Source organism: Scardinius erythrophthalmus (genome assembly GCF_964197995.2).
Source record: "Scardinius erythrophthalmus genome assembly, chromosome: 1".
Lineage (NCBI taxonomy): Eukaryota > Metazoa > Chordata > Actinopteri > Cypriniformes > Leuciscidae > Scardinius > Scardinius erythrophthalmus.
Genome location: NC_138221.1, coordinates 64,997,930 through 65,013,399, shown reverse-complemented (window position 1 = coordinate 65,013,399; position 15,470 = coordinate 64,997,930). Strand labels below are relative to the sequence as shown.

The 15,470-nt window shown below is 35.1% G+C and overlaps 1 protein-coding gene across 1 annotated transcript in view; it reads left to right on the top strand.

The window, feature by feature from the left end:
- The window catches only part of LOC308696419 (5-hydroxytryptamine receptor 3A-like), a gene marked incomplete at its 3' end in the record, with an annotated part of 108,621 nt that extends 96,468 nt beyond the window's left edge, over positions 1-12,153 (top strand). The window contains exon 10 of the mRNA XM_081375154.1: positions 12,136-12,153. Coding sequence (XP_081231280.1) covers positions 12,136-12,153 — 18 coding nt within the window. The remainder of the gene's footprint in view (positions 1-12,135) is intronic.
- Between the last annotated feature and the right edge of the window lie 3,317 nt (positions 12,154-15,470).

Here is a 15,470-nt window from a genome sequence, read left to right as displayed (position 1 = left end):
GATGGTAGGGGAAGACTCATGAATATAAAATTAGGGAAGTCATCCCTGATTGGTCTGATGACCTAATCCCACCCCTAAACCTACCCGCCACTGGGGGTCTGATGATCTACTCCTAACCCCGCCCTAAACCTACCCGTCACTGGGGTTAAGACCAATCAGGGATGACTTCCCTAATTAATATACATGAGCCTTCCCCTACCATCCTGGGAAAAAAAATATCGCATCCGGTTCGCATTCATAATTAACCCATTTGTGCCCAAATTTTTCTGAATGGTTTCATGCATATAATCCTGTTAATAGTGTCCTATGTGAACATGTTCTGCATTTATTTTCCCCAGGTTTTTTTTTTCTTTCTTGAAAATCATATTTGAATGTGCGGCAACTATAGTTGCCGGTGGGCAAATATGTTGTATGCACCCCTTCAATGTAAAATATGAATAGGAGGAGAACATTTGGCATTTATCTCAAAATAACTGCTTTCAACTGATCAATCTTTAATCATAAACAAATTTATTATGTATAAAAGTCGAAGAACATTTGATGCAGACCCCAAAAAAACTGCATCTAGCGTATAATCTCTTGAATATGAAAACACAACAAACAACAAATCCATTTGCCTTAACCATTGTGCGCTGTTCAGGGTCTTTTTGACCCACATTTCTGACTTTCATTCATGGGGATAACATGGATAATTTGACATGGTTAAGTGTTTTTAAAAGATTTTTGCCCATCTTTTGGAAAATGCTGTTCTAAAAGTAACAATTTATCACTTTAACCAGTAGATGGCTGCAGAGCACCACTATTTGCTATTTGCTTTTTGACTAACTGAAAGACATCTTTTCACAAGTTTTTCCAGTTGTACTCATATCTACATATAATGAAATCACAATTATAATAATAAAAGTTACTTTTTGTCAAAGTTTAGGCACTTTTTGTACTGAAAAAAAAAATGTTTTAATATGATTAGAATCAAATGAATTTGATCAATGGACAAAATTCATCCTCAAAATCAGAAACAACACAGAACACACATAGACAGAAATGAAGTGGCACACTTTAAATTTGTAGAATTATATGAAAAACAGATGTTTGAAATAAATGATAAACTCTAAAAACTCCAACTTTTCTCTTTGTAACATCCTGATCAGGTTTGATTCTAATCATAATGGAACATTATTGAAAAACTGATTTTTTTCAGTACAAAAACTGCCAAACTTTGACAAAAAGTAACTTTTATTGTTATAGTTGTGATTTCATTATATGTAGATATGAATCTAACTGGAAATACTTGTGAAAAGATGTCTTTTAGTTTGAAACTTTTAGTACTTTTAGAGCTCTGCAGCCATCTACTGGTTAAAGGGATTTTTTTTTTTTTTTTTTTTTTTTTTACTTTTAGAACGGCATTTTCCAAGGTTTGGCCAAAAATCTTACACTAAATGTCAAATTATCCATCTTATCCCCATGAATGAAAGTTAGAAATGTGGGTATTTTATAAGGCAAATTTTTATTATAATTTTTTTTCTTTTTGGAGAATTTTTCTTTTCTTTTTTTGAACATTTTGTGGAGTAAAAATGTCCAAACGAAGAGTAAAAACATAAATAAACTGAGTAAAATTCCATTTGTTTAAAATATATATATTGTTACAAAATAACATTTTGTTGCCTGGGGTCTCTCCGACCCCAAACAGCCTGACTGTAAACCTCAAACGAACAGCGCACAAGGGTTAAAGTTGTGGAGCAGAACAAAGTGCAGCCATAACAGGGCATTGTGTATCAAAAAGGTAAATGAAAATAAATAAATACAAATAAATCGAATGAAGAAAAAAATATATCTATATAGAGATGTCATTTAAAGGGTTAAGTTATGTTTATGCACTAAACAAGACCAATAAACTTGATTTATTAACCTATTAACACAGTATACCCCATTTTCCCATGATATATGTACTTACAAGGCATTTGCCCACCGGCAACTAGTTGCCGCTTGGACTTTTGACTAAGTATACAAAAAACTATATATCTCTTCTAAGATTTGTTTTGTTTGGCTGATTCTAGAGACCTTCATGATTATGTAGATATATATATGTCAACAAAAAATACTTATTAATAACATGAAAATGACCTTTCTTTGGGAGCGTTTGCCTTCACCCTGCTTCCTGGAAATAGGGGTAGGAAGTTGACAGCCTCATGTGACAGGGAGGAAGTGAATACCTTTTTTTTTCTCTTGAAATCCTTTATTTGGTTGTTTGCTTGAATTTCATTGAGAAATAAAACATGGACAACATCTAGAAAAATATTTACAAAAGGAAAATGAAAACTATGTACTGCGGCAACTATAGTTGCCGGTGGGCTTAAATGGGTTAATGAAATCTGGCTATAAAGTACCTACTCTTTTTGCGCTCGTTAAGTATACATATTGAAATTAAGTACCTACTCATTGAGTATGCGGTTTCGGACGCAGCCATTCTCTGGTTAAAATTTCTTCTCCTGCATCCTCTTCTTCTGTTATCCAGAACAGCAGCAGCTGAAAGGTTTGTTTGAGCGGCACCCTCTTCTGTACAGGAGTGAAACTGCATTTCCTTCAGCCTGAGGCTTATTATTTCACTTTTGGTGTGAAAGGGTCTTTGCATTTGTCCAAAAATATTACTTTTTTGTTATAAAAAACAACAAAAAACAAGCCCAGCCCAGGTGGGGAAAAAAGTAACGCAACAGTAACGTAACGCATTACTTTTCTAAAAAGTAACTAAACGGCAATTAGTTACTTTTTAAGGGAGTAACGCAATATTGTAATGCATTACTTTTCAAAGTAACTTTCCCCAACACTGCTGATAGTTGATGTCTCTGTGTGTCTTAGACATGTAGGAGTTCAAAATGTTTTATGTATTATGTGATTTCAATATTCATCAAAATAACTGATTGTTGAAACTGATCTTATGCTGAAGATTCACAGAGACACCATGATTACTAAATATAACAATAAAACACACATAAAAACACAGATTAGACATAAGATGAGATCAGAGAAATCAGTTCAATTCACATTTATTTGTGTAGCGCTTTTCACAATACACATTGTTTCAAAGCAGCTTTACAGAAAATCCACATTACAATTTTCTGTTATCAGAGTTATGCATATTTATGTGTCTGATTTATGTATTATCATAAGTTTTGTATTTCAGAAATGTACATAATAAAAAAATCACAGTTAGCTAATTTTCTTTTTTATTTAAACGATGTTATAATTTAATGCAGATACAATGAGCTTATTGAAGTAATGAATACTTGTTTGTTTGTAATTGATTATGACATTTAGAAAATATAGCATTGGTGCATGTTGATTCAGAGTTTACCTCATCTGAAGTCTTAGCAAGGTTTGTCTCTTCTCATGTGTTGGGCATCTGAAGTCTTCATAATAGGCTGGGTCCAAACTGGAGCTGACATGCTCTCTAGTGTAGTCTGGGACACACAGGGGATCTCATGAAGCTGTAGTAGGGCAGGTGGGCAGCAGGGGGCACTCTAGCATAACCTTACATATCTGAATTACTGTTTCCAAAGATAGACTTACACACTTCCCATTAAACATAGGCCTACATGAATTCAAGTATCATACTATAGCATGGTATTACCATCTGACCCGGTATTTTCTGTGAGGGGAAGTCCAAAGTATATTAGTATTCTTTGCTATTGTGCATTTGTGATGCCAAAGATCTGATACCTCTAGAGCAGATGCATCAATAAAACACAGTAAAATCCCCGGTGTTAAATTAACACCTCTCTGTGTTTATATGGGAACCACCAGCAGAGTGTTAAAAGTAACACTGGAGCAGTGATAGAGTTAATGAGATAATTAAGTGATTAACTGAGTGATGATTGTTTGATTATTGAAAACGCCTGATGATAACAAGCAGATTAACTGAAGAAAAGAGAAACAAAATAACTGACTTCCAGACACAGCCCCCGTTTACACGTACATGGTTATTTTGAAAAACGGAGGATTCGCCAATGAAACCGATTCTTTCTAAAAACTCCGGCCAGAGTGGAGATTTTGAAAATCTCCGTTTGCACGTTTGCATGTAAACTGAGAAAAACCAGAGAATGTCTAATAGGAAGAGAATTGGCACTCTCTGCTTACTTCCGGTTTCTGGACTGGTTGCAGTAACACGTCTCTGTCCATGCGGGGGCGCTCATAGGCGAGTGCAGAATGAATGGAGGTCTATGGCGAAAAACCCTCAAAATCCACTTTTCTCAGGATATAATTTTTTGTCTAGTAATTTGAATGTTGTATTCGAAAGGAGATGCAAAGAAATTACACATTGCTGGGTGTTAGATTTTTTTAGAGTCACATATTTGGTTTAAAAAGTCTTTTAAAATGTCAATGACATCAGAATGCTGACGTCATTAGCAGAATGCTAGCGTGTTATGGGCAACAACAACTCAACCTGTAAGAAATCGAAAAGAAATAAGTACTCGTTCATTCAACTTTCGACCTATAACCCATGTTGAACTTGCAAAACCTACAATAAAATCTGAGATTTCTCAACGACAATCGGGTGAAAGAGACACATTTAGCCGTCTAGCCCCATAGACTCCCATTCAGTCTGCACTCGCCCGCGATCACCTCCAGTGGAATTCTAATGGTACTGCAACCAAGATCGATACAATGGGGCTAATAGGAAGTGCCAATGCTCTCCGTAGACGGGCTCTGGAAAAACTGGGTGCTTCTCAATATCCCTCCTCGTCTCCTCTCTCCTCCGTCCTCCATCCTATGACCCGGAAACCGATCGAGCTCAGCCATCTTGAAGGACATCTCAATTCTCTAATTGCACCGCGAGGAGTCGAGGATCGAGGAGTTAGGAGGCTTCCTGAGGAGTCATGAGCGAGGATACACAGGTGGATCCTATGCGGAAGAGTTTTATCGACTTAAACGTGACGCATGTATAAATTCTCCTCCCCCTTCACATCGGCCACAATAATTTTGATTTATACTTTACTTTTGCTGTTTATATAAACCACACACCTCACATATTTCAACAGGGTATCTTTCTTTCTTATTATTTATTATGAATTTCTTAAATAAACAAACTTCAACAACATGAGGGCAGATCCTCTGAGCGCTGCTGATGACGCGATGAAGTGACGCTCGAGTGATCAAGGATTCTAATGTATAAAAAAAGCTTTCATTCGATTCCTCCGTCCTCGCGTCTTTTCCTTGCAGCCTTCCCTCGCATCCTACAGGGGGCGGAGCTGAGACGCGAGGAAAGGAAGCGAGGAGAGGAAACGAGGATGCACAAATAAGAATTGAGAAGCACCCACTGAGTTTTAGGCAGCGACGTCACAGAATGTGACTATTTTCGGGATTCTGATTGGCTAAGGTGGGCTTGAGCTTCTCGTTACACTGCCACCTACAGGTTTGGCATGCTCTTGACAGCATATACACAGGTTTGTGTGCACATTCTGCACAATGTTATTTTTGAAAACGAAGAGAGGTGAAATGTCCGTTTATGAAAATAGCGATCCACGTGTAAACGTAGCCTTAGATGAAATCAACTGAAAACACATGAAATCTCTCTTATTACAAACCAGTTTGACCTTATTTCTGTCATTCATCTACAGAAGTTCTTTTTGAGAATTAACAGAGTTTTAGATGTTTTAGGTTGTCCTTTAGTTGGCCAGTTTGACTCTATACATTTTTTGATGCTAGTGATTGTCTTTGAAACAGTGTTTACCAAAACACATATTTTGTTGCAAAGGAAACCATAAATAAAAATGATTAGATGATGTTCACTATATACACTTCTAGAGTGTATTCATACATAGTTATGTCATATGACATACATTACATTTTGTTTGTTTTATTGAATTAAATCATTTTCAGTAAAAAGTAATATAATTAAGTATTGGTCAGCATTTATCGTTGTTATTATTGTATGTTTTGGGGTGGGATAGCAATGCAATTCATTCTGGGGTAATATTAATTTTTACTTTGAATGATACTTTTTTTCGAGTATAAAATCAACAGAATCTTCGCACAGTGAAGGAGGAAACCGTTCTAGGTAGGGCTGTCAAGTTACTGATGTTATGAGGTATATATGTAAGGAATAATTGACGACTATTAGAATGAATTATTGAATTATTAGAAAAATAATGCACACCCGACTCAACCTGTCGTCAATTATTCCTCTTATACTACAGTTACCACACATCGAAACATTGTTCAGATTATGTATTTCAACGTTTGTAAAGTTGTTGTCATTAAAACGCTCTTGTATGTAGGACTAATTTCTTACGCATCTAATCCCATGCCTCCGTTGCTAATTCCAAAACGTAATTTTAGAGTTAGTAACGGAGGTTTGAGCCACTGATAGCAGACTAATGCTGGGGACACACGACTAGCTGACACATTCTCTGACTGTTTTCATCGACTGCAGCAGATTTTAAACACCGACTCTGAACACAGACTCAGGGCTGCCAACTCTCACGCATTGAGCGTGAGACTCACGCAATTGACACTTTTCACACGCTCTCACGCCACACATCCATTTTCTCACGCACAGAAAAATTGCGGAGCAAAGAGGTACTTTTAATATTAAACTAATTCCCAGCTCTTAGATTCCGTCAATTTTATTACGAAATTCAGACAAAAATACGTTTGGCGCTTGTAAATGTGACGTGACAGATCGCTGAGCGCCTCAGTTCAAGTGCACGTGAACTGATCATCTGTTACTTTTTTATTTAAAGATGCAGTACAACTTACCGAAAGTATACATAATATCGACCAATTAGTGTTTTTCAACCACGGAAATATGTCAATATAACAGCAGGAGAACAATTATGTCACATAACATTACATTTACCTCAGGAAAGCCATTTAATGACCATAGCATGTTAATTGAATAGAAAAAAAAAAACTAGAGAGGAGATTTTGCTGAGCACTATATTACATATTTATTATATTTTTACGTATGTCATTAAATAATTGTTATTATAACAAAAACTGCATTATATTTAATTTAATTTGTTATTTTTAACCTTTAATAATACCAGCAGATTGGGCCCTCTATGTTTACAGCATTAGGTGAGATTATTTTTTTAAATAAAATTTAAAATAAACATGTATCCAAATTAGTCAATATTGATTCAAAATCGGAATCAAATCACAAGAATGGAATTGAAATCTTGAATCTTTTGTCAAGCAATAAAAACTCTATCCTACCAGTCATTGTACAATGTAAACATAACATGTTGTCACTAAACTTCATAACATTCTATTTAGTTACCAAATGGTTTGACAATCACAATTACACTTATTGTGATGCAATATTTGTTTTTACATAAATCTCACTCCAAGCTAAACTCAAAAGTTGGCAGCCCTGCAGACTGAACGCGCTGAACACGCGTTTGGGCATGATCAGTCATCAAATTACATTCATAACCTTAAAGTGTGTCCTCGGCTTTATGCAGTTATTAGAGAGAGATGTTGCAATAATGAGACAGAAAAATGTGCGTCAATAATATTATTTATTTATTCATTCAATTCGTTTGAATTAATTCGTTCATTCTTTTTTTTTCTATTATTGACAGATGACAGTAGACTAGCCAAATAAATTAAACAAAAAGCCTTTTAACAAGTAAGGCCTATCAATAATTATTTATTTGTTATATTATCTGCAATAAAAATCCGTGCTGCAGGACTATCCATTTATTTAGCCTATATTCAGTTTAATTGTCTATTGATTATAGATATGAATATACTTTATTTATTAAAATTAAAACTGCATGTTTCCATTGATTGTTAAGCTAGACATTGAAAATTTCAGATCAAGCGCATGGGGCTAAATGTTTTTTTCTTGTTATGAATTGTATCCTATTTTCCGTTATTACAGTTGCACTCTAAAAAGAGATGTGTTAAAAATGACACATGTTGTGTCAGTTTTAACACGTGTAGTGAGTGTGCTCAGGGACAACACATGTTGTGTCAAATTTAACACAATAAATGTGTAAGTCATTTTAACACACAAATTGTGTCATTTTAAAAAATAAAGTGAAAGGGCCAGATGCAAAAATATTAACCGTTTAATCAATAGTCGAGTACAGAATGCATGTGCACACAAACAAGACAATGTTTCAAGCTCAATGACTGGACAGACTCACTGTACTGGACATTATTCAGTTATTCACACTTCAACCCCTAATTGATAATGCTGCTTTTGACAAAAGTTCATGAAGAGAGAACAGTTAACATAATTTGTACTCTGAATTTAATTAAAATGTAGCAACTGACAAAATATTGTATACAAATAACTTGTATTTACATTGGTCTGTTTGTTTGAGAACATAGCAAACACTGCATACCATTCACAGTGATGGTGAGTGTCGGCACTCAAAATGAGGAGTTGAAAACAACACAACCTGTAAAAAGAGATGTTAAAAATGACACATGTTGTGTAGATTTTAACACATGTAGTGTGTGTGCTGTTGGACAACACATGTTGTGTAGATTTTAACACATGTAGTGTGTGTGCTCAGGGACAACACATGTTGTGTAGATTTTAACACATGTAGTGTGTGTGCTGTTGGACAACACATGTTGTGTAGATTTTAACACATGTAGTGTGTGTGCTCAGGGACAACACATGTTGTGTAGATTTTAACACATGTTGTGTGTGTGCTGTTGGACAACACATGTTGTGTAGATTTTAACACATGTAGTGTGTGTGCTCAGGGACAACACATGTTGTGTAGATTTTAACACATGTAGTGTGTGTATGCTCAGGGACAACACATGTTGTGTAGATTTTAACACATGTCAAATTTAACACACAACCTGTGTCGATTGTGTGTGCTCAGGGACAACACATGTTGTGTAGATTTTAACACATGTTGTGTAGATTTTAACATGTAGTGTGTCTGCTCAGGGACAACACATGTTGTGTAGATTTTAACACATGTAGTGTGTGTATGCTCAGGGACAACACATGTGTCAAATTTAACACACAACCTGTGTCGATTCTCTGTGTTTATAAGGACTACACATTTTGTGTTACCTTTAACACAACTAATGTGTTATTCCTCTTAAACAGAAGTGTGTTGAAACCTTTTACACACTAATGTGTTATAGTTACACAACTTGTGTCAGATATGTGTCACATGTGACTGTAGTCGGTGTGTATTTGCCAGAGTCACTTCCTGTGTTTTTACAACTGAGTGTTTGGACGAACACTGAAACGTATTGTTAACTTGTGTTTATGTAGTCCAGTGACGTTTAATAAAAAGTTTGTTTGAACATTTGGATGGTTTAGACATCATGAATCTACATAGACAAGCTCTTATTGAGAATTAACAGAGTTTTAGATGTTGATGTTTCATTGAATGTTTTATTTGAAGTCACCAGAATCGTGATTAATGGCTCCTTTATTTGAGGTCTTGACCCTTTACTCTTCTTATAGTGTTTCTCTGGCTGCTTTAACAGTATTTTAAAAAAGTACATTTGTTATGGTGAGTGAAAATATGATTAGATGTTTCTTGATGATGTTGTAATCAGCAAGTGCTGATCTGATCAAGTTTATGAGTAAATGGATGGTGTGCATTTAATTTATTATCTCTTTCTGATCAGGGTGGTATGTAACAGTTAAATGTTACTTATGGTGCTATTCCACTACCCACCATTAGGGGACACTATTGTTAATTTATGCTAAGTTTAAATGCAAGAAGGGAATACAGGAAAATGAATTCCACTGTTTTTGAGTTTTATACTAATGTTTAATATTTTGTTTGTAGAAGGACTCCTTTTAGATGTATCAATGGCACAGTTGCTACTGCATGGTAGCAGAGGTTCAGGTCAAATGATTATGAAATAATGATTATGTTAAAACACAACCAACACCATCAGATCACCTTTTATCTTTGTTCATCTGGCGGTTATAACTCAAGTACAGCAGCCAAACAAAATCTTAAGTAAATGATTTAAGGGTCAAGAGCCCAACTAAAACAAACACTGATCACACTAATGGTGACTTAAAATTACGGTTTTCTACTTCAGTGATTCTGCTTGTTAACATCAGGTGTCTTCAATGTTGGCAATAAAAAAAATTGGAGGGGAGGAGGAGGGTTAAACACAGAGGTGGAAAGTCCAGGGGTCAGAAAGTAAAAGTCCTGCCATATATTTACTCCACCCATGAACTCACACAGCAAAAACTCCCGTGTTAAATGAACTCTCCTGGGAGTTTATTTGGCTCCAGACTCAAGAGTGTTGAAGTTAATGAGATAATTTAGTGATTGATTGAGTGATGATTGAGCATTATTGAAGACACCTGATGATAACAAGCAGAATCGCCAAAGGAGAAAATCTCTTTTTTCAAGTTGCCATTATGGTGATTAGCGTTTGCTTTAGTTGGGCTCTTGACACTTACACTGTTAACTTTAGATTTTATTTGGCTGATGTATCTGAGTTATAACTCTCAGATGAACAACAAGAAAAGCTGATCAGGTGGTGTTGGTTATGTTTTGACATAATCATCATTTGACCTGACTCACAAAACTCATATAGAGAGTTAGGTTTGCCTTTTTGATTACAGGAGCCTGTGATTCTCAAGTATACTATTTTCAGCATTTTCAATATAATCAAAAAGATTTCTTAAAAGTTGTTCTGATCAAAAGACTTTAAAGAAGTATTGTTTTTGGACACACATACATCAATAATCAGCCTGTGATTCTCAACAATGGTGACAATAATAAAGCATGTTGCAGTGCATTCTGGGTGCCACCAATCAAAACTCATTCATGGCTCCCATCATGCATTGCGGTATGACTAAATTATGATCTGAATTGTCTTAGTAATTTCCTTTTCCTAATTGAATATTCTTTTTGTCACCATTGTTGAGATTCATACACTCATTCTTGATGTCTGTGTGTGCCTTAAATAAAGATTTTTTTTTATTTTTTTTATATCAGAACAACTTTTAAGAAATCATTTGGATTAAATTTAAAAATCTGGATCTTATTCCGTAGAATCACAGTGATGCTGTAATGATCAATATACATTTAAGTCAGAGATTAGGCTCTAAATGAGTTCAGTCATTCAGATAAAACAATGATCATGTCAAATCATAACCAACACCACCTGTTCAGCTTTTCTCTTTGTTCATCTGAGAGTTATAACTCAGATACAACATCCAAACAACATTTAATGTTAACAGTTTAAGTGTCAAGAGCCCAACTAAAGCAAACGCTAATCACCATAATGGCAACTTGAAAAAAGAGATTTTCTCCTTCAGTGATTCTGCTTGTTAACATCAGGTGTCTTCAATAATGCTCAATCATCACTCAATCAATCACTAAATTATCTCATTAACTTTAACACTCTTGAGTCTGGAGCCAAATAAACTCCCAGGAGAGTTCATTTAACACTGGAGTTTTTGCTGTATGAGTTCATGGGTGGAGTAAATATATGGCAGGACTTTTACTTTCTGACCCCTGGACTTTCCACCTCTGGTTAAACAACAACAACAACAACAGCATTACCAGCTTCACTTAATATTGACTTTATGTCATACGTCTACAGAAGTTTTTATTACGAACTAACAGAGGTTTAGATGTTGATGATTTATTGAAAAGTATATAATTTTACAATCACCATTATGGATATCATTGTTTGTTTAGTTGGGCTCTTGACTTGACTTTTTAGCTTTAATTTTTCTGTGGCTGCTGTAACTTTCAATGTTTTGTTCACAATGTGTCATATATATCTGTAAACATATATTTAAATATAAATATATCTGATTATTACAAAAATAAGATTTTTTGTTATAGTTTAAATACAGTGTTAAATATTAGAGTTTGATCTGTGATTCAGTATTATTATTATTCTCTTTATTGTCACACATTGTATACACAAGTGTACTGACAGTGGAATTCTTAGGTGCAAGTTTCTGTTACATGGCAGTATAACAACACAATATACCCATAATTAATAAACATAAATAACAATATAAACATTTTAAAGTGAAGTGCAAGGGTAAGTGAGGTGTGTTGTGATGTATTATTGTACTAATTAATGATGATAACCTCATCAATACATATCCAACATATTATCCCCATAATTTATTGCCATAATGACTGTGTTGTATGTGTTGTACAGCAGCCAGAGAAAAACTAAAGCTAAAAAGCCAAATGTTATTCTGTAAGGGCAGGTTGTGTCTGATAGAGGTGACATCCAAAATGTGCAGTTGCTGGGAATATTTCCCCCCTGGAAATCATTCAGATATTTAATGATTTAATTTAAGTGACACAATTATCTCAAAGCATTTAAAATTATGCTCAATTGTGCTTATAATCATATTTATGCATATTGTGATTGTCTATTTATCTTTCCATTTTAATTAACAATGTTGGTTTATATGAGCTCAAAAAGTTCATATGCTCTTCAGTTGACATACACACAAGAATATTTTGCCTTTATAAATCGAGACTTGTTCCACAATATTGACATAGTATATATTGCATTTTGGATCAAATCCGATATTATGTGCATTTTATGAATGCACTCATGACCACACATTCATATTACATTACAGGGTCTTGGATGTTTTTTGTTTTTTTTTAATTTGAATTTGAATTTGAATTTGAATTTGAATTTGAACAAGGAAGTGATAGACCAGGAATAAGGAAGAAGGCCACATATTTAAATCATGAGATGAATGTACAGTTATTTGAAGTACAATACCTGCTCTTTTAGTCAAGGTCACTAAACAGTGAGTGTGATGTTTAAAGATAAACTGAAACCTAGTACTCTGAATTATGTAGTTTGAATAATGATAGATGGCAGAAGAACTTCTGTGTTGTGGCAAAATGCCCATTTGTTTGCATTTCAAACTATAGAAGTAACTATTATTACTTCCTTCTCACAGCAAAATCCCCAGTGTTAAATTAACAATCCTCAGTGTACATATGTGTCCACATTACAGAGTGTTAAAAGTAGGGCTGGGCGATTTAAATCGCGATATTGTTATGCACATCTCGTCAGTAAAGCCGGTTCCTTGATTAGTAGTAAATCACCATCACCTGCTTTCAGATGAAGCGGCATTTAGGGCTGAGGAGATAATTAAGTCATTAATTTAGTGATGATTGAGCATTATTGAAGACACCTGATGTTAACAAGCAGAATCACTGAAGAAGAAAAGCACAAATTGTAAGTTACCATTAAGGTGAAGGGTGTTTGCTTTAGTTGGGCTCTAGACCATTATATGTTTACTTTAATATTTACTGTCGTTTGTCTCCTGTTATTGATTAATAATAGTTAAATGAACAAAGTAAAATGTTATCTTATAGTGTTGGTTATGTTTTAACATAATCACGCTGTGATCTGAAAAATGAAACATATTAAGATAGTTTGGTTTAACTTGTTAGCAGCGGCTTAGTGAATCTTCAGCCTATGATTATCAGTACTTTACTTATAATTCAAAATATTTAATAAACATTGTTCTGATCAAAAAGACATTCAGACATATTCATTTAAAACACAGACATTAATAATCAGCCTGTGAATCTCAACAACGGTGGCAATAATAAAGCATGTTGCAGTGGCTGCCACCAATCACAACTCATTAATGGCTCCCATCATGCATTGCGGTATGAATAAATTAAGATCTGAATTGTCTATGTAATTTACTTTTCCTCATTGAATATTCTGCTCCTCACCATTGTTGAGATGCATAGACTGAATCTTGACATCTGTGTCTGCCTAAAAGAATGATTTTTTTTTTTAAAACAACTTTTAAGAAATCCTTTATATTATATCAAAAACTCTGGCCATTTATTCAGATTCACAGTTATGCTATAGCCAACAACATAAATCAAAGTTAGAAAGAAGGATTTTAATGAGTTCAGTGATCAAGTTCAAATGATGATTGTCATAGTAAAATCAACACCATCAGATCACTTTTTATTCTTTGTTCAACTGGCAGTTTTAACTCAGATACAACCACCAAACAAAATCTAAAGTACACATAAAAGGGTCAGAGCCCAACTAAAGCAACTACCCATCACAATAATGGTAACTTACAATTTGCGATTTTCTCCTTCAGCGATTCTACTTGTTAACATCTGGTGTCTTCAATAATGTTCAATCATCACTAAATTAATCACTTAATAATCTCATTAACTTCAACACTCTTGAGTGTGGACTCATACACTCCCAGGAGTGTTCATTTAACACTGGAGTTTTTGCTGTGTACAACGAGCCGTAGTTAACTGACAAGCTGAGCCATATCGCATTAAATATCGCTGGCGATACGTCCGCGATATTAATGCGATATGGCTCAGCTTGTCAGTTAACTACGGCTCTTTGTAGTAAATGCCGCTCCATCTGAAAGCAGGTGATGGTGATTTACTACTAATCAAGGAACCGGCTTTACTGATGAGATGCGCATAACAATATCGCGATTTAAATCGCCCAGCCCTAGTTAAAAGTAACACTGAAGCAGTGTTGAAGATAATGAGATAATTAAGTGATAAATTAGGTAATAATTGACCATTATTTAGACACCTGATGATAACAAGCAGAAGCATTGAAACAACAAGAACAGAAAAAAATGAGAAACATAAGAACTACAACTGACTTCCAGACACAGCCTTAGATTAAATAAACTAAATATAAATTAAGACATTAAAGATATATTTACACGACTATGGCTGTTTTCCAGTTAAAAATTGTCATGCCCTTCACTCGCTAACTTCCCTCCGTCTTGTTCGCTCGGATGTACGTCATTGCTTACGTTGCACGAGTGCCCAATACTGGCGGAAACGGGCTGAACTGGAACGTCCTAAGCCCTCGATCACTTGGAATCAGCAATGGAGTTGATTAAAAATTTGTTTAATGCAGCATCCAAATGTATATAGGTGTGTTTGGGTTGTTTTAAATTTAAAAAAATATAATTAATATATCATAGATTTGTTTGTTGTGGTGGTGATTAGACGAGATCTGTGGTGACGTCACAATCGTACTGCATTGTGGGACATATAGGTGCCTGAAGTGTACATAAGAAGTAGACTGGTAGGGTCTGTCCATATACACTTCCCTCATCCACTTAACGAAGTGGAACGCACTTCAAAATGGCGGCAGGGATTCCCCCGAGGGGAAGTGCTTAGGGAAGTTCGCAAGTGCGTGTCTAAAAGTGGACTGGAACTAGGGCTGGGCGATTTAAATCGCGATATTGTTATGCGCATCTCATCTGTAAAGCCGGTTCCTTGATTAGTAGTAAATCACCATCACCTGCTTTCAGATGGAGCGGCATTTACTACAAAGAGCCGTAGTTCACTGACAAGCTGAGCCAAATCGCACCAATATCGCGGACGTATCGCCAGCGATATTTAATGCGATATGGCTCAGCTTGTCAGTTAACTACGGCTCTTTGTACACAGCGAAACATCCAGTGTTTAATTAACACTCCAGGGAGTGTATGAGTCCACACTCAA